The 20649-nt window shown below is 39.5% G+C and overlaps 1 protein-coding gene across 1 annotated transcript in view; it reads left to right on the top strand.

The window, feature by feature from the left end:
- The window catches only part of LOC117370831 (cadherin-22), a 257026-nt gene that overhangs the window by 66692 nt on the left and 169685 nt on the right, over window positions 1–20649 (top strand). The window contains exon 2 of the mRNA XM_055221940.1: window positions 15934–16698. Within this exon, the coding sequence (XP_055077915.1) occupies window positions 16501–16698 (198 nt within the window). The 5' untranslated portion in view covers window positions 15934–16500. The remainder of the gene's footprint in view (window positions 1–15933; window positions 16699–20649) is intronic.

Raw genomic sequence — 20649 nt, 5'->3', positions numbered from 1 at the left:
AGTACTGCTTTAAAAATTGAGTTCCCGAGATTATTTTTGTGAATGAGACAATGAATTTTTGTCCGCCATAGAAGTAGACCTTTGTGTTCTGTCTGCATCTAATTATACAAACATTTTACCGATAGCCAAACCCCTAAAAAGCCTAGTAGCCTAAAATATGTGTTGAATGCGTAGACTGTATATATAAATGGACATAGCTAACCTGCTAGCCGCCACATTCCAAACAGGAAGTGATCATGGACGCGCTTCCAGCTCCAGTTCACTTTACACTGAACAATTGTCACCCCTCTCTCTGTAACTGCTGCAGTGAGCCTCGTCATGTTTGTCTAAAAATGTCCGTATTAACCCGCTCTACATGACCCTGGTATTTTTATTCCACTATTCTGTCTGTAAATCAAGATATGAACATTAGTAACAGACGAATCAGGTGCCTTCTTTCCCCGAGGTCGCTCCCACCAGCATGAGCAACAAGTTTGGACCCTGGGATGGATAGATTGTCGGTTGGCACTGGATATACAATTTCTGAGTCTGCCCCCTATTTACAGTCATTTCTTTTGACATATGTTTTTTTTTTTTGCAGTAGACAGTAGTGGAGACAGTATTTTTTTTTTTTTTTTTTTTCAAATGGTCATTGAACTTATAACAGAATTAATCTTTTTTTTTTTATCAATAATGAACAAACCATCAATGTTCAATCATGTCATTATCAATCAACAGTTATACCCAACCACGCACCTCTTTTATTAAATGAAACCTACTTGCCGTGAATCCCCCCAGGTGACTTTAATGATTTAACTCTCTTTCATTCCAGGTTTATTCTTGATTAAATTTCTTTGTTTTTATAAATTAATTTAACATCAAACGTCTCTATTTCATCTGTCTGGGAGGTTCTCAAGGCTTATCTTCGAGGTCAGGTGATTTCCTTTGCGGCCAGTAAGAAACATGATTCTAATTCTAAACAAAAATATTTAGAAGGGCAAATAGCTGATTTAGACAACAGGAGCTTCTAAAGCCCATCTCTGGATCTGTATAAAGAACGTTTAAAGCTTAGTGCGGAACATGACATGCTTAATTCACACTCTATAGAATACTGACTACTGAAAAACTGGAGTGATGTATATGAGCATTGAGATAAGGCTGGTGAGGCTCTGGCAAGACAGTTGAAATGTGCAAAAGTCAAATCATTAACGGTGTGACACTGCAGGATGTCAGGACTGTGACAGATCAGCAAGGAATAAATGATGCTTTACAAAGTTACTATTACTACTATTTGAACTTGGCTCTAATAATACAGGTAACCCTTATCTTCTCTTTGGTTTTTTACAGAATTGTAGATGATTTGATATATTTGATAGGATTTTATTTGCTGGCGAATCCAGAATGATATATCTCTGTGCTTTTTATACACATTGACATCAGTCTGTTCCCCATGTCCTCCATTGCTTCTCAGGCCCGGTCAAACGTGATCGTGCAATCAAAGTTGTTGGGTTTTTTTTTCAGTGACACGAGGAGCTCATTAGTCACATATCATTTACAAATAAAACCACATTTCTCTCACCTCAGATTAGAGTTTAATGCACTATGATTTTGCAGAAATCCATGGTGTTTTTCAGCTCCCTGTGATATTTTTTTCATTTATTTTTTCTAATACGGACGGACCCTGCATGTCCTGATTGGCTAATTCACCTGTCAATCACGCCAATTTGAAAACGTGACCAGACTCACACCTTTGTAAAGTATTCTGGATCCCATTCAAGGATTTTAATATCATTTCAAGTGCAATGCTTTTCACTTGAATGACAAAGACGTGCGTAGCTTGAGGGAGCTCACAAAAGTTTCTTAAAATAATCTTTTTGCATTTGAACATTTCCTCAGCGTGAAGACATGGGTATGATTTATAAATAAGATGGAAATGGATCTATTGTCAACTGTAACTTTTAAATCTGATAAACTAAAAATAATATTGCACAAACTCTGTAACCTTTCCAAACACAGCAGGTCAAACATTGTGTTCTGACATTTATTCCTGCACTAAAACTACCGCGGGATGTTTTATTTCCAAAAAGAATAAATAAAAAAAATTTGGTGACAGCTCATACCAAAATCATTACTTATTTATCTGGTTCCCTGGTAGACGTAGAAGGTGGGGGTCGTAAAAGCCCATATTACAAACTATACCCGTACCCAGCATGTATTTTTATTTTATTTTTTGCATTAACAGAATATATATTGAAGAAAAAAATCCTGAAACACCTCAAGCAGCACAGATAGAGAAGTAGAGAAGTAGAGCAGTATGAATTCCGCAGAGGCAGAGGTAAACCAGCTCTAAGTGAGTAACACTTTATTTAGTGAGGTGAGGTCTCAGTTAGCAGCCCGCTCAATAGCCCTCACACAGCCTTCTACCAGAGCAGGCTGCAGACAGGCCATTAGCCACTTAAAGGAACCTGGAAAGATACAGCGGGACCAGTGAGAGACAGTACAGTTTATGCATTTCAGACTGTCCCGTGGAGCAATTAAAGGGGAGACAGCGGTCTAAGCAGGGACTCCCAGACTTCCCTCACCCCAGACACGTCCTCCAGCTGCTCCGGTGGGACCCCAAGGTGTTCCCAGGCCAGCCGAAAGTCATAGTCGCTCCAGTGTGAATGCGAAATTGTTTTTTTTTTTGTCCCATCAAAAACATCAAAAACATACCTAGAGTTGTATTTTATTTCATTCACGCTTGTTTCATTAATGCATTAATCCACTCAAAAATGATCTGTTCATTTTGCCAGTTTTGTTGCATCATAGATAAAACTCCAGATTTCTGCACAGTTTTTAAAGCAGACCTATTATGTAAAATTTACCTTTCAGAGCTTTTAACCGTGTTATAGTTGTTTCCCTTTTTCATTTGCCCTCTCAAAGTGTTTTTTCTGGACTGATTTGTGCATGTTTGAGCAGTCTTTAATCGCTTTTTTTCATATTGTCAATTAATCCCCATTTTCACCGCCACAGCACACGCCTACTCCTCTCTACTTACTTCGTATTTTGATTTTATTTTCTTAATCAGTTGTCATTTTGGTTATTTTAGGTTAATATTGCGATTTAAAATGTGCAACATACTGACTCACAGGTGTTATAGTTATATAGCAGACACAAACACAACAGGTCTTATTTAAGCCCATAAACCATCACCGGACTTATTCTGTGGTCAGATTGTGTTTACGGCGAACGCATGGCTCTGTTTGCATTCACAGGAGATAAGGACTCAATTTGTTTACATAGTAGAGCTGAACAATTTGGGAAAAATATCAAATTATGATTTTTCTGACATTTATGTTTTAATAATAGGATTCTGTTCAGAGTTCACATTTCAAACGTGTCCAGAAGAACTGACAATCACTGAAAAGAAGAAAGAAATATGAACTGAAACTAATACAAGAATCACTTTTCAGAGCATGTTTACACATGTTTCCGGGATTTTTCACAATTAGTACATGCAATTATAAGTTGAATCACAATACTCTTTTATTACTCATCCACAGCAATTCTGAATCACAGTCTGAGTCACCACTATTAAATTTCATTCATTATTGCCTGTTTATAGAATTATGTCTCCATAGCAACCTAGGTCAGACATAGTAATTAGAACAATGCCATTAGGTTCATTCATACTTTTCATTCATAAACCAGGCCTATAAAATCACAATTGTAGGTCTAAAATATGATTGAAACACGATTAAAGCAGTTTTGTCCAATGAATAACCCAAAGGAGGATATACGTGATAACAATAATGGACTTCGAACTAAAACAGCAACTGATAGAAACTGTAATTAAACTGTAAACTAATGAAACATGGTGAGAGATGTGGATGGAAGTGCATCTTGGGGTAAGATCCTCTGGGTGGAGGTCTGCAGCTGGACTCTCTTGTTCAGAAGTATTTGAACAAAGCTGAACTCACAAGATTCAAACAATTACACATATTTATACAGGAAGTTGCAAGTAAAAAGGCAGGTTAAACCCATAATTTACTCCCAAATCTCAAAATACCTCACTCCAAGCTTTCTCCATTCTGCTGTGGGCCATATAAAACCCTATATCCCAAGATAATTAGTCAACAAATGGTAAATGGTTACATGTTTACATAGTACTTTTCCACTCACTCATTCATACACCAGTGTACGCAGACACTAGGGACGAGAGGGGTTAAGTGACTGAATCTGACTGCGCTCCCAAAGATGTTTATGTCGAGAAACTCCAACCTTCGGATCAACGCTCTACCAACTGAGCAACTGACGGCCCAAATAAAAACGCGCTGAATGACTCAAGGCCTACATCCCCAGTGCGTTGAATACACTGTACTTTTCACTCCATATGACACAACATGCCTCTCTCTCTCTATGTGTGTCAGACGCTGGCATACTCTGGCCTATATCAGCTCACAGTGATCGCTCTCCCTGGCAGTCGCGTGCCCGCTGCCAGCTGTCACGGGGCCTGCTCCGGGTTTGCCCACTCATCACGGCTCGGCAAAATCAATCGTGCGCCCTAATAGGTCACGAACGACTGCACACTGCTCGCCAACAGCTTTGGAGCAGAGATCGGGCAAGCACCGGGCATGAGAAACAGGGATGGGGTTGGGGGAGGGAACTAGCATATTTCCGTCATCAGCAGTCCAAGGGAAGACCGCTAACTGACATAGCATTCATTAGCAACTGTTTGTGTCGCTATTGAAGTGGAAGCCAAATCTGAGCAAAAGTAGAACGCATTAGCATAAACATCAAAGTCTTTGTTTTACTGTAAGACCTGTATTATTATCAGCCGGTGTATTTCGTAGTAATAAAATAGGTAACACTTTATAGTAACTAGACATAATTAGCCTTCAGAATCAAGAGTTAAGTCGTAAAGAACAAATCATAGACGGTAGAAGTAGTGGACTAAGTGAGTGCGACGTCCCCCATGTTTCTAATGTTTATAAGTTGGCATCATTTCTATGTAAAGCCTGGACGAAGTAGCAGATGAGTTTGTTTAAATGAGTCTATTAGTTTTTGTAACACACGTCTGGACTATTGTATTTTGTTAATGGTGCTAATCAATCATAGCATTCAGCTTCAGTCAAATGAAGCTAATCTAACTGTTATAGGTGCGAATTTGGAGCAAAATTCCATATTTGGAATCCCGACCACGAGTATCATAGCAACCAAAGAGCCAATCCAGAGCCAGGCTGTTGAAGATGCTGCCCCTTCCTTGCTAAACGAGCGAGCGGGCTGTTGTTCATATGTTCATGTCTTTATTTATGGACAAAATAGCAAAATAAGATCACCTGTACCATGCAAAACGGGTTAATAGGAACATTTTAAGACCATAATGACGAGTCTCACTGGAGCAGTTACAGAGAGAGGTGACAATTTTTCAATGTAAAGTGAATTGGAGTCAGAGTCGTCGGAGCCAGAAGCGTACTCATGATCACTTCCTATACATTCGTTAGCGTCCATAGCAAAATATAGTATTTCATTTGCAAGGACATAGACAAAAATACTTTTATATTAATAATAATACTTTTACTGTGAAAATACTGTGTGAGTATTTTCACAGTAAAAGTATTATTTTTCCAAAATCTGTTCTCCTGCCAACCACATGTTTTACTGACACGCGACTGATTGGCAAATTAAAAAGCCTCAAACTGAAAAAAAAAAAAATCTTAGTTTCTACGCAGTCTCTCATAATAAATTAAGTCAAATTCCAAAGTAGAGTGGATGAGCTCAAGGATTTTATTTTTTTCTTTCTTTTTTTAAATCAAACATTTGGTACTCGGCAAATGTTCAGAGAGAAACTTCTAGGTCATCGGTGAAGAAGCTAGGAGCTACAGAAAATTGCGTTTGATTCAAATTCTGTGTAATTAAACATATTCAAACAGCTTCCTTTATCTATGGCGTGGAGAGAGCGTAGGCTAAATAAGCGGCGTGTTCCTTCCCTAGTGCTGTCCCCCTTTGAGGCACAGAATAAACAGTGCATTTATTTCATTGAAGTTATCGCTCTAATGCAAAAGCTAACATATAGGAGAAACAGATAGGATAAGCTTGGGAGTTTTGTACCGCCATCCATAAAAAGGAACCGTTTTTTTCCATTCTTGCTGTCAAAAACATTTACATGCATAGTCACATGGCACAGTCACATTTTTTATTGCTTTGAACTTGGCAGATGTTTGAAATATTAAGGGAGTTGCATCCATTTCAAACAAAAGATGATTTCAACGAAAGACAAGTGTTAGTTGGCTTTATTGAATGAGTTCTCGTTGGCGCTCAGACTCCGGCAGAAGACGTTGCGATGAAGGGTGTGGCCAGTTAGATAGCGTTTGCGATGGGGGTTTAAATTGAGCAGGCTGGGTGCTGGTTGGATGAAGAGGAGGTGCGGCGTGAAGTAATAGGAGGAGGTGATGAAGGCTGAGGAGCAGGTTAACTCTGGAGAAGGTCTTCCAGGCTGAATTTACACTAGCTCCATTACTTCATAATAGTTAGGTTAAATTTGTCACCTATCAATACAGTATTGTGAGCCGACTGTTTCCCGTTTGCAAGTAATTATTATCTATATAAGCGTGTTTATTGTCTGCGAACCAGGAAGTCACTTGTTTGCATGCTAGCTGGTGTTAGCATAACCGTCGCGACAAAACTCCGCACAGGTCTTGTTTCTGAGAGTTGTGAAAAGCGTTTCTAAACTCATCACGGTGAATAACTAGGATGGTCGGAATGTATGAGGTTAGTGAGGAATAACCACAGACTGTATATATAAATGGACATAGCTAACGTGCTAGCCGCCACGTTCCAAATAGGAAGTGGTCATGGGCGTGCGGTGCGGGTGGAAAGGGGCGTTACCTGCAGTAGTTCGCTCCAGATTGGCTCTTTGGTTGCTATGATACTCGTGGTCGGAATTCCTGATATGGAACTTCGCTCCAAATTCGTCCTTATAAGCGCTAGCCTCGATGAGCTTTGTTTGACTGGAGCGAAACGGTAAAGGTGACGTCACACTCACTTAAACAATCTGTGAGAATAACAACCACTGCAAACTGTTTCAAATGAACTAGATCTGTTTAAGGTAGTGAAAAGTCTATTCAGTTGTATTGTGTGTAGATAATAAAAATATGTCCATCCATCCATCCATTTTCTTCCGCTTATCCGGGGCCGGGTCGCGGGGGCAGCAGTCTAAGCAGGGACTCCCAGACTTCCCTCACCCCGGACACGTCCTCCAGCTCCTCCGGTGGGACCCCAAGGCGTTCCCAGGCCAGCCGAGAGACATAGTCCCTCCAGCGTGTCCTGGGTCTTCCCCGGGGCCTCCTCCCGGTGGGACATGCCCAGAACACCTCCCTAGGGAGGCGTCCAGGAGGCATCCTGAGCAGATGCCCGAGCCACCTCAGCTGGTTCCTCTCAACGTGTAGGAGCAGCGGCTCTACTCCGAGCTCCTCCCGTGTGACCGAGCTCCTCACCCTATCCCTAAGGGTGCGCCCGGCCACTCTGCGGAGGAAGCCCATTTCAGCCGCTTGTATCCGCGATCTTGTCCTTTCGGTCATTACCCAAAGCTCATGACCATAGGTGAGGGTAGGAACGTAGATTGACCGGTAAATCGAGAGCTTCGCCTTCCGGCTCAGCTCCTTCTTTACCACAACGGACCGATACAGCGACCGCATCACTGCAGACACTGCACCGATCCGCCTGTCAATCTCACGCTCCATCCTTCCCTCACTCGTGAACAAGACCCCGAGATACTTGAACTCCTCCACTTGGGGCAGAGACTCACCACCCACCCGGAGAGAGCAAACCACCTTTTTCCGGTCGAGAACCATGGCCTCGGATTTGGAGGAGCTGATTCTCATCCCAGCCGCTTCACACTCGGCTGCAAACCGCCCCAGTGCCTGCTGCAGGTCCTGGCTCGAAGAAGCCATCAGGACAACATCATCTGCAAACAGCAGAGATGAAATCCTGTGGTTCCCAAACCAGGCCCCCTCCGGCCCCTGACTGCGCCTAGAAATTCTGTCCATAAATATAATGAACAGAACCGGTGACAAAGGGCAGCCCTGGCGGAGTCCAACATGCACTGGGAACAGGTCTGACTTACTGCCGGCAATGCGAACACAGCTCCTGCTCCGGTCATACAGGGACCGGACAGCCCTTAGCAAAGAGCCCCGGACCCCATACTCCCAGAGCACCCCCCAAAGGACACCACGAGGGACACGGTCGAATGCCTTCTCCAGATCCACAAAACACATGTGGACTGGTTGGGCATACTCCCATGAGCCCTCGAGGACCCGATGGAGAGTATAGAGCTGGTCCAGTGTCCAGTGTGATAAAAATATGTATATATATATATATTTCAGACTTTTTTGTAAAAGTGCAGTTGTTTTGTCGCTCTACTTCACTGCAGATTGGGAATGACCTCCATACCTTGCTTATTAATGCTTCTGTCTTTTGTAGAGCTTTTGAGCAGAAGTGAAATAGCTGGGTCAGTTTTTGTGAAGTGGCTGTCAGTCCGGTGCTCGGTATGAGTCAGATGCCAGGACCCGTCAAACTCAACAAGAACACAAGTACAAATGTATCCGGACAGGCCCATGGTCAATAAGAACGAGGAGCACTGCAGGAGAGGTCTGCGATGTCAATCTCAGCAGCTGAAACAGAATACGGCATGTCAGTGTAAAGCACATAACTTCCAAGACAAAAGGTTTCAGCAAATATTGATTACTCTAAAGGTGCTATGTGGTTTTATACCCAAACAGGCCATAGTATTTCTTTTTTTTTTTTTTTTACCTTTTTATGAATCTATATCTGTACTGTCTGATTTTCCTTTCTCCATGGCAATATGTTAGAACCAGCATTGCCACTGAAGCAAACAAGATGCTTTTCATAATCTGCTGAACCCATCTGTTGTCTGCACAGAGTGTATCTTGATTAGAACATTGCCTCCTGTCCAACCTTTTCATAATAAAGCCTTTGGTGTAGGTGGTGAACACTGGAGCTTTTATGTTGAAAGCACCACAGAAAGCGTCAAGGGAATGGTCATCTCATTACCGACTGAATCAACAGAGCAGATTCATGCTGCATTCAGACTGGGGAGTCAAAAATGCGCTGGACACCTCTAGTTGGAAGCCTCGAGCTGGATGCCATTGCATTTGAGCCTCCGACGTGCATCCAGGGCGTCTGTTGAGGTCTGCTAGTGCCTTTGGATGCTTGGTTTTTGTGGACAATGGCAGACAATATTGAGAGTGGCTTTAGCGTATTTATTACATAAAACCCATCAACACTAGTTTGTAGCTGATGTCTTTCTACTTTTTCTGGATAATAATGTCGCTACGTCACTGGAGCGTCGTTTCTGATTGGTTGACACAGTGTGTAAAACACATAAAGCTCAACTCTGGCATCTGACGCTTTGGACGCATTAACAGACTGTTTTGATTATATTTGTTTTACTGCTCAATGTGCCCATGGGGACAACTAAAGTGATATTGATTGACTAGATGGGGACTGAAAGCTAACCTCAGGGAAGTTGTGATTCCATTGTAGCAGTTTGGGGGAGTAAACGGATAATGTAACTAAAGATAAAGGGACCATAATGTTATAATTTACACTTCCTTTAAGTCCATTGTGCTGGAAAAGCTACTAAGTGTTTCTAACTGTGTTAACATGTTTGAAGAGATGTGATGCCACAAGAGGAGGCTCAACCTTCAATCAGGACTCAAAAATGATTAATTAATTTAAGACAAAGGGAAAAAAGAGCTGGAAATCAGTTGGTTGTAAGCTGTGTCTATTTGTAATCTCTTTTAATATTAGGCCATTAAGCACAGTTCAGTTTTTGACCTTAGTATTCATAAAATGTGTTATACAAATATATTTTGGATTTACTTATTACAGACAAACAATGTTTCCCAAAATTGAATTAACAAGGTTAATTCTATTAAGTTTAACAAAATGGGTGAGGATGCGCTATGTCTGCCACCTGCTTGTTTCCATGGATATGTTATTGCTTTGGCTAGCATGTTCCACAGTATGCTATCTATCTCCATGGAAACAAACAGGTGAGGGGAGGCTCCACCAGAAAAGTTACACAATGTACCTTTAAGTATGCCGTACATGCATAGACTATACCAGGACTAAACAACCAGCAATCCAAGTTTCCTCCTGCTGCTTTCTAATAACTTCCAACTTTGTTATTTTAATTGCCGTGACTTCTTTTATTTTTCCACAAGAGCAATTAGACCATATTTGCACATTGTTGGAGTCCCAGTTGAATTACAGCTTGCCACCATCTCACATAACTTGACCTTAACTGAAGCATTGAATTATGACAGTCGACATGCTAAGGTTCAGATACAGCACCCCATTAATCACTGCACTCCCGGGATATCACATTTGAAACCCATTCAGAGCGTAGAGAGGACTCCATTTAGCTGAAAAATGCACTTGATATTTTAATGCATTCCCCATAGACTCGAGTAATTTGGCTTCCTGTGCTATTCCAATACATTGTTTCTGAAATTGTTGAAAAAGGAGTTTGGATGAATGTGTATAGAGTAAAGTTTGGATCTGTTTTGAAATTTAAAGTTGTCAATAGTCAAATCGATCTCAAGGCAAGGTCAATAATAAGATAGAAGAAATTACTAACTACTGTGTGAACTTGTTACACCATGGGCAATCACATTATTATTATAAATTGAATTTCATAACTTTAATTAAAAGTGAACTTGCAAGTTAACTTTATCACCACTTTTAAAACAACTCTTGTGCCATCTAACAGTTCTGACATTTTAAGTGTTGTGATTGCAAATAAATGTTTTGGTTTTATATATAAAGTTCACATTGGAAACATATTTGGGAGAACTTACATTTAAAGCCCCAGCATGTCACTTTTTTTTATTGCCCTGAAAAACAAACTTACTCTGAGTAGGCTTGCATCTGCACAAACCTGACTCCTGCTTGTTTCTGTGGAAATGTTGTTCCTTTGGCTGTACTATTCCACAGTATTCCCGTCCTTCCTGCATTTCAGAGCATGTAGAGATCTAAATGTCCATAAAAAGACATGATTGACTGTTGGCAGAAGATAGTAATTCAGTATTTGCAGTTTATATATTTCCATAAGTCTATAGACTGTATAAAGAAGTGGACTCAGTGTTTGTGACGTCACCTGTCGCATTCAGCTCCATTCAGTTGAAGCTTATTGAGACTAGTGGTTATAGGGGCGAATTTGCAGCCAAGTTCCATGATCACTGCCTATTTGGAACGCCGCGACTAGCGCATCAGCTGTGTCCATTTATATATACAGTCTATGGCAGGGGTGTCCAAACTTTTCTCATTAAGGGCCACATATAAAAACACAGACAAAGCTGAGGGCCGATTGAGGGCCATAGACTGGTCAGCAATACAGTGAATACTTCAAATCTGCATTATTATTACAAGTTAGACTGATCCTTTATTCATTTTACATCCTCATTGGGACACATTAAATATTTGATATGGGCTTGTTAAAGTAGATTTGTATATATTTACAGTAAAAAGTACTGTTTAAAGTAATATGAACCAATTCACCTGGAAGCTTGAGGGCCAAGAAAAATTGGTCTGAGGGCCGCATTTGGTGCCCGGGCCACAGTTTGGGCATGCCTGGTCTATGGTCCTTTCTGAACTGGATCCAAGATGGCACCACGTACGGTTGCCCTGGTATTTTGGTGTACTATAATTAACCTACTTTGTGTGTGTGTTTTTTTTATTTTTTTTGCACTGTTGTTCTGCCCTACTGTATATTCTGTATGTATATATCAAAGTCTATTTTTATTTACCTTATTTTAATGCATCATAGTTTATACTACTTTTCTTTGTTTAATGTTGCACCATAACGTCAAATCAAGTTCCTGATTTGTGAATTTATGCTCACTGTGAGTAAAACTGATTCTGATTCCGATCATATTCTCAGTTTTTCATTACTATATATATTCCGCAGCCTTACCGTGCCTCTTAACTTAGCATGGATTGCACTTTATATTATGTTGCATTGCCAGTGACTGCCCAGAGCCCACATTCCTTCTCCCCTGCCGGAGCTCCTCTTCGGCTCTATGCTCAGGAGAGTGCACAGCCCACAGCGCTGACTTTCCAATACCACGGACTCTGCCTCGGCCAACAGTCTGAGGAGGAATTATTTCCGAAAGCTGCGAGCATGCTAGTGGGAGCGCAGAGAGAGAGAGATTAGAAGTCTTCCCTCGGTCGGCAGAAATACAATAGGTTAAACCACCTGCTGGTTTGTAGCATGGCTTATATGCTCCACCAACACTGCAGCAACTCAAGGTCGTCCAGTCAAAACAGTAACACTACTACATTTTATTTACTACCACAGCAGGGGGCAGCAGCCAGAAATTGTACTCAAGTAAAGGTTAGGTTACTTACAAATAATATTACTCAACTAGAAGCAGTAAGTTCAGGAGTAAAAGTAGTAGGTAAAGGAGTAAAAATAGTAGGTCCATAAGTAGAAGTAGTAGGTGCAGGAGTAAAAGAGGTAGGTACAGGAGTAGAAGTAGTAGGTCCGTAAGTAGAAATAGTAGGTCTAGGAGTAGGTACAGGAGTAAAAGTAGTAGGTCCATAAGTAGAAGTATTTGGTACAGGAGTAGAAGTAGTAGGTACAGGAGTAAAAGTTGTAGTTACAGGAGTAGAAGTAGTAGGTACAGGAGTAAAAGTGGTAGGTCCATAAGTAGAAGTATTTGGTACAGGAGTAGAAGTAGTAGGTACAGGAGTAGAAGTAGTAGGTACAGGAGTAGAAGTAGTAGATCAATAAGTAGAAGTAGTAGGTACAGGAGTAGAAGTAGTAGGTACAGGAGTAGAAGTAGTAGATCAATAAGTAGAAGTAGTAGGTACAGGAGTAGAAGTAGTAGGTACAGGAGTAGAAGTAGTAGGTCCATAAGTAGAAGTATTTGGTACAGGAGTAGAAGTAGTAGGTACAGGAGTAAAAGTTGTAGGTACAGGAGTAGAAGTAGTAGATCAATAAGTAGAAGTAGTAGGTACAGGAGTAGAAGTAGTAGGTACAGGAGTAGAAGTAGTAGGTACAGGAGTAGAAGTAGTAGATCAATAAGTAGAAGTAGTAGGTACAGGAGTAGAAGTAGTAGGTACAGGAGTAGAAGTAGTAGGTCCATAAGTAGAAGTAGTAGGTACAGGAGTAGAAGTAGTAGGTCTATAAGTAGAAGTAGTACATGCAGGAGTAAAAGTAGTAGGTTCAAGAAATTACTCAGGAAAGAGTAAAAAAGTATTGGGAAAAGTACTATTCAAGTAAGAGTAACTTAAAGGGTAACTGTCGGGACGTAACATTTGATTTGTAATTTGAAAGACAAAATATTAAATAATGCACAAAACCTGATATTTTCAAATGATAGACACAAAGATGAGAAAAACTAAATCATATCTGACGGTGCAAGAAACACAAACGTTCAAATCAACATAAACCTCTTGCCACTTGTCGACTTACTCACAGTGGGAAGAGTCCCCAAAACTTTTACTCAAGTAAGAGTACTGCTCCATAAAAATATTACTGAAATAGAAGTAAAAGTGCATTGCTAGATAAGTACTTCGAAAAGTACAATGTCTTATTAACATGTCTACAATGGGATTGCTCTGTCATAAGAACAAAAGCTTGATAATTAATACATCGACTTTTAGTTCTATAATTGACAGGTGGAAGAATCATTTTTGGGGGGTAATATTCATCATGGTTACCTTTTCTTTGTACCAGTGGGGAACTTTTTGTACTTTTTTTTTTCTGTACTTGATTAGATTAGAGCTGAAGAAGGTTGAATCAGTAATAATAATAATTTGACACATTATACATACAAAGAAAAAACTACTGAAACACTTCATTCTGGCATTTATTTCCACTATTGTAAATTTGCAGTTTTGTATTGTATTGTATTGTTTAGGTGTTTTTTTTTTTTTTTTTTTTTTTTTTTTAAAAAATATTTTTATTTTTTTTTTTATTTGTTTTTTTTTAATTTTAGGATTGTTGTTTTTTTTTTTTTTTTTTTTTTTTTTAATAATGACAGATACAACAGATAGACAATTCATAGCTGCATAGGGGTTTTTGTGTCAGTTGCATAAATTTGTTTCATTATTTCGTCTCATTTATCATCTATATTTTCTTCAGCATTAAATCACAATTCATAATTTAGAGTAGGAAGTAATAAAGAAAGATCCAATCTGGCCCACGAAGGACTACAATAAGAGTTAACCTGGACTAAACAAGTACTACAAAGGATAAAACCAGTACTAAACCTGAATTAGACGTATACTAAGTTCATAGCCTAACAAACCAGGACTATCGCAAGATTATTTCAGTACCAAAATCCATATTATTACATTGTATGGTATGTGGGATTGTTGCTATTGCTCGGATTTTTGTCCTGCTCATGTCTATTTTGGACATATTTTTTATAATTTTGAATGTATACGTATTAAAAAAAAATGGTTACTTATCAATATGATGGTAGCAGATATATTGTTTAAAAAGTCATTAAAGTCAACATTGTATTGTATGTGACCTTTAAAATTGATGGATTATTCCTAGATTATATACCTGGTGTCCTCAGTGCTATCTCTTTGTCTAACCTTTGCATGGTTCAGAACACCATAGGGTTGTGTCTTAGCCCCTCCCGTGTTGTCTGTCAATGTTTGCCCGAAGTATTAGGGCCTTGTTGCCCCAATGGATAGAATTAATTGATTAATGCTTTTATCCAATTAGTGCTCCCTCATGCAGTTAATCAGCTGGCAGACAGAGGCTGGGGCTGCTCCATCAGTGGGACTGGAGACAGGCAGATGTGAGGGGAACAATGACCTCTCTCATTCTCCTTCACTGAGGTTTTGATTCTTTATGTGAGGATGCGTTCTTACAGAGAAATGCAATATATCATAGACTTGAATTATGAACAAATATGTAGTGGAAACAGTAAATTGTACAGTCCTGTGGAATGAAATCACATCAGAAGAGTTTTAAATAGCTAAAATGTACAATATTGTACAATATTGCGTTTTGGTGTGAGGAAACACGCCAAATTTCTTCTGGTTGTTTATTTTCCAAGCACAAGGGCAACTGTAGGCCGTAACCCATGCCAAAACAAGAGCAAAACAACAGCAGTCTCAACTCCTAAAACCAGTCTCCAGTAAATGACGGCTAGGACCTTCACATCAACTTTTCGGCATCGCAACAAAGCGTCACATACAAACGCAGCTACGTTAACACCAACACATAAACAGTTACCAGAACTACAAAAGATGTCAACTCTGAACTAAACACAAAATATCAGATTATTACAATATCTGTGTTGATTTGTGTTCATTTTGACTAAGGAGAATTTGCCCATTGAACAAGATATATTCCACTAAATAAATAATTATTCTGTTGCAAGAGGTAAAGAAAAGAAGATTTTTATGCTGGAGTTTTATAAAGTCAAATCCCAAGGTCACCATGTTAGAAAAAAGTACTGAACAGAGTGCCTTTAGTTAAAATGGAACGTGGAAGAAAGGTATTGTGCCCCTTATTATAACCATAGTGTGTATATAGGTAAAATCCTCCAGCTAAAGTAATCCTGAACCAAGCCTAGCTGCACTGAGAAGATGCCCCAGCAACACTGAAGAATGGGTCAAATGCAGACAAATTTTCCTATGGGTCAATGAAGTGTACCTTACCTTATGCCTACGTGCTCATTTGTTATTTAAACACATATACGTGTACTCTTGTTTTCTTTTTTTGCCTTTTACAGGGATTATTAGGGGAATTCATCTGACGTTTGCTAATTTCCATATAACGTTTGCATATGTTTTTATTCTGTCAAGACTCCTACCACAGCACACAGCAGAAGCATTTTACACCAAGATAGGAATGCATTAATATTGTAAAGATCATATAATGCTAATGCTAATTTAACGTAATCTTTCTTTTCTCTCTTGCAGGTGGGCCCCATAATCTGCCCGTGAATCCGTAACCTTAGCGGACCCAAAATAAAGATAAAAGAAGACTGAATGTTTTGCATCGAATATGGATTATGATGGACAGCTTCAAGAGACCATTTGTAAAATCTATTCACTTCAAGGATTTTGCCTAAGGATCTAAATACAGCGGAGGTTTCTGAAACTGGCAGAGAATATTTACAAAGAAGAAAGTGAGACATTGCACTTAGAATCACAAGTACTTGAAATCATTATTTTTCTGTTTGGTTCAAAATATAGTTTCTGATTTTTGAATTCGGCTCGATTTTCAACAATGACTTCAAACCAGAGAATTTTGATGTTTTTTGGATTTTTTTGACACATTTCTCCAGTATATCAATTATCACTTCTCTCAATATGAACAACCATTTTGCATTACTTTGTCAGGTATGCATTCTCAAGTGTTTATGACCAACCAAGAAACATATTACCAACTAATGGATTAAACCAATTTTTTTTTAAGTTTCGCAATTCTTTGGAAATTGCTCTCAGACTTGGATTTTTACTCTTCACAATATATTTTTGTTCACCATGTGGAGAACCGGAGTATGGACACTATTGGCGGCCGTGAGTTGTTTATGCTGCCTAAGACTTTGCTGGGGTCAAACCACAAGGACTAGTCCCGCAACTTCAACCAAACCAGGGGATCGGGTCAAAAGAGGATGGGTCTGGAATCAGTTCTTCGTAGTGGAGGAATACACCGGCACGGAGCCACTGTATGTCGGAAAGGTAAGACATCAAGAGAGAAATATTTAGTAAACTGACCGTGTTATAGTGGTGTTCCCTTAGCATTAACGTACTCAGAGTTTGTATTTAGAGTGAGTCATGAAAGCTGAGTAACCCTGTATTGTCCTGCATTCAAGGCCTCTAGTGCTCAGAAAATTTCAGTTTTCACATACCCCCCATCCCCGCCCACAGCTTCTAAAAGATTTTTTTTTCTTTTTTTTTTTTGTATTTGAGTAAAATTTGTCTTGCCCCGTACAGACTCATCGCAATAACCAACCCCTGCAAACTGTTTATCCCTTAAAGGACTGAGCACATTATAGACCAGTATAGCTCGCCTAGACCTTTATTCTTTTTTAGCCATAAAAATCATGCTAATGGAAGTATCAGAATGTACTGTATTTTTTCACACAACTATTTCTATTTTACATATCCATCTGTATTTTTCCTTTGACTAATAACTGACTGGAAAAAATCCCTGCGGCACCTGTGCTCTGATTCGTCATCTTCAAGGGACAATGTAAGCAGATTACCGTAATGACAGTGACATGTTTAAAGAGCCCCCTGCCTCTGCTTTGAGACACAGTTACAGAGTTACAGTAATGGAAAGTCCACAACCGCGCTCTGTTGGCGACGATAGCATCCGACGCAATGAAGTTAAAATGAACTAGTTCTGTTTTTCACGTTTTTAAGATAGTAAAAATCAAGTATAGCATAGCACTTTTAATTATTGTGATTATTCAAAGGTTTCAGACTCCAGTTTATACATGTAGAGTTCAATTTCAAATGTCGCTATAGAAAGGTGTGGTCTATCTGTTCTGCAGTTTTGATGTGGAGTAGTAGGTACAGAAGCAGTAAAAGTAGTACATACAGGAGTAGAAGTAGTAGGTCCATAAGTAGAAGTAGTATGTCCAGCAGTAAAAGAAGTAGGTACAAGAGTAAAAGTTGTAGATACAGGAGTAAAAGTAGTAGGTCCATAAATAGAAGTAGTAGGTCCAGCAGTAAACGTAGTAGGTACAGGAGTAAAAGTTGTAGGTACAGGAGTAGAAGTAGTAGGTACAGGAGTAAAAGTAGTAGGAACAGGAGTAAAAGTTGTAGGTACAGGAGTAGAAGTAGTAGGTACAGGAGTAGAAGTAGTAGCTCCATAAGTAGAAGAGGTAGGTACAGGAGTAAAAGTGGTAGGTACAGGAGTAGAAGTAGTAGGTACAGGAGTAGAAGTAGTAGGTCCATAAGTAGAAGTAGTAGGTCCAGAAGTAGAAGAGGTAGGTACAGGAGTAAAAGTAGTAGGTACAGGAGTAGAAGTAGTAGGTACAGGAGTAGAAGTAGTAGGTACAGGAGTAGAAGTAGTAGGTCCATAAGTAGAAGTAGTAGGTCCATAAGTAGAAGTAGTAGGTCCAGGAGTAGAAGTAGTAGGTCCATAAGTAGAAGTAGTAGGTCCAGAAGTAGAAGTAGTAGGTCCAGAAGTAGAAGAGGTAGGTACAGGAGTAAAAGTAGTAGGTACAGGAGTAGAAGTAGTAGGTACAGGAGTAGAAGTAGTAGGTCCATAAGTAGAAGTAGTAGGTACAGAAGTAGAAGTAGTAGGTCCAGAAGTAGAAGTAGTAGGTCCAGAAGTAGAAGAGGTAGGTACAGGAGTAAAAGTAGTAGGTACAGGAGTAGAAGTAGTAGGTACAGGAGTAGAAGTAGTAGGAACAGGAGTAGAAGTAGTAGGTCCATAAGTAGAAGTAGTAGGTCCATAAGTAGAAGTAGTAGGTACAGGAGTAGAAGTAGTAGGTCCATAAGTAGAAGTAGTAGGTCCATAAGTAGAAGTAGTAGGTCCATAAGTAGAAGTAGTAGGTACAGAAGTATCTGCAGTTTTGATGTGGAAGTCCATGGACCTGTTTCTATTATAAATCAGTTTAAGACCAACATTAATAATGCTAATAATGCTAGTGCTAATAATAATAATAATAATAATAATAATAATAATAACAACAACAACAACAACTTTATGTGTATAGCACTTTTTAAAAACTAGTTACAAAGTGCTTCACAACATATAAATACCTCATACTCAGAAACAATAAAACAGTAATAGCAGCAATAACATACCGAAAATGAAAACACATTTAAAAACACATTATAACTAAGCCATTCTATAAAAGTAAGTATGAAAATTAGATTTAAAAGCACCCACAGCGTTCGGTAGTCTAATCTCCTCCTGGCAGTGTGTTCCAGAGCTTTGTGGCCCTGACCGAAAAGGCCCTGTCGCCTCTGGTCAAAAGTCGGGAGGAGGGCACAGTGAGGAAGTGTCTGCTCCGAGGAACGCACGGAGCGGCTAGGGTCATATCGGCCACACTAGCTCACAAATGCAGGCAGGAGCAAGGCCGTGGATGGCTTTAAAAGTAATCAGCTGTATTTTAAAGTCAACTCGAAGATTTACAGGTAGCCAGTGCAACGTGGCAAGGACAGGAGTTCAATGTAATTTGAAATGTCACTATAAAAAGGTGTGGCCTGTTTCTTTTGCAGTTTTGATTTGGCAGTCAATGGACCCGTTTCTACTATTAATCCATTTAGACCAATATTAAGGTTAACGGTGAAAAACGTGAAATAATGATCCATGTTATAGTTTAATACTTAAGTCTCAAAACATCAAAAGAAACAAAGTAATAACAAATTATTTAAGTTTGACATTGCATTAGTGAATTAGAAGAGTGTTTGAAGCTCTTATCAGTTCATGTCATGGCTTTTCCATTGAAGAAATAAGTAAACATTCAGCAGTTAATTGGCATATACAGCTACAAATGGGATTTCAAAAGAAGATATTACTTTAATACAGGTATTTCTTGCTCGAGGCACGTTTACTTGTATATGCACCGTGCTGTTTCAGAGAAGTAGTTGCTCGGATAATAGTTGCATTTTATATTAACAAATACACTTTAATTTGTTGGATGAGCGGATCGAGGTCAACATGTCCTCACAACAATTTGATTTTGGGTTTTTTTCAACTGTTTTGTAAAATTATTTCATCTGTGGTTATGTTTGTGCGTAGGTTAGGTTATTTTCTCAAGTAAGTAGAAGGTCTTGGGTTTGATTCCCAGTCTGGAATGGGTCTTTCTGGGTGGAGTTTGTATGTTATTCCTGTGAGTTTCTTCTGGGTACAGCGGGATTCTCCATCAGCCTAAAACAGGTACACTAGGCTCTAGCTAAGTAGTTGTGGTCAAGCCTAGTCTTGAATCTGCGAATGGTTCCTCGGAATATTCACCATGAAAGTTACATAATGCACCTTTAATGCGTTAAAATTGCAAGTCTAAGACATCTTTAAAAAATGCAGATTATAAGTTTAAAAAATGAATTCATGAAACTAAACCAGTCAAAAAATCGACGCACTTGTTCATCAAAAGGTCTTTTTTTCTTCTGTGTCCAAACTTTTGACTGATTTGTATTTTTAGCTTCCTGGAAACTCAGTTCTACTCATCACTCGTCTAGAGAGATCTATTAAACCCTAACGACAATTTCCCTAACAGCATCTGACGTCAATGTCCAGACTTCACCGAATGCATTTTTCACTACCACAATCACAGACAATGAGCGTACGCCAATGTGAATCTGCTTCATATCAGCAAAGCGCCATGTTTACATTGGGGAATAATCACGTTTCGCTCTGGCCTCGCCTCACTCTCCTGTCCAGTCAACTCCAGTGATGTGACGAGGGAGGACAGCGTGGATAATTTGATCGGCTTACATGTGACACCCAATGAGGAGATGCCATAACAGTATACAGACAGCCCGCAGATCAAGCAATGACGCACCCAAACCACAAACATCAATCATATACTGCGTCGTGTTTGCCAAAGCGAATCGTTCAGACCTGGCAACCGCGTATGTCGTTTGCATAGCATTGATCCGTCTACTGTTACATATAAGTAATGATAGTGACCGTGCTGTGTTTTTTAACCAGATGTACAGGGACAAATGAGC

Source organism: Periophthalmus magnuspinnatus, chromosome 5 (assembly GCF_009829125.3).
Source record: "Periophthalmus magnuspinnatus isolate fPerMag1 chromosome 5, fPerMag1.2.pri, whole genome shotgun sequence".
NCBI classification, from domain to species: domain Eukaryota; kingdom Metazoa; phylum Chordata; class Actinopteri; order Gobiiformes; family Gobiidae; genus Periophthalmus; species Periophthalmus magnuspinnatus.
Note: the sequence above shows the minus strand (reverse complement) of the source record. Positions and strands in the feature narration are given on the sequence as shown.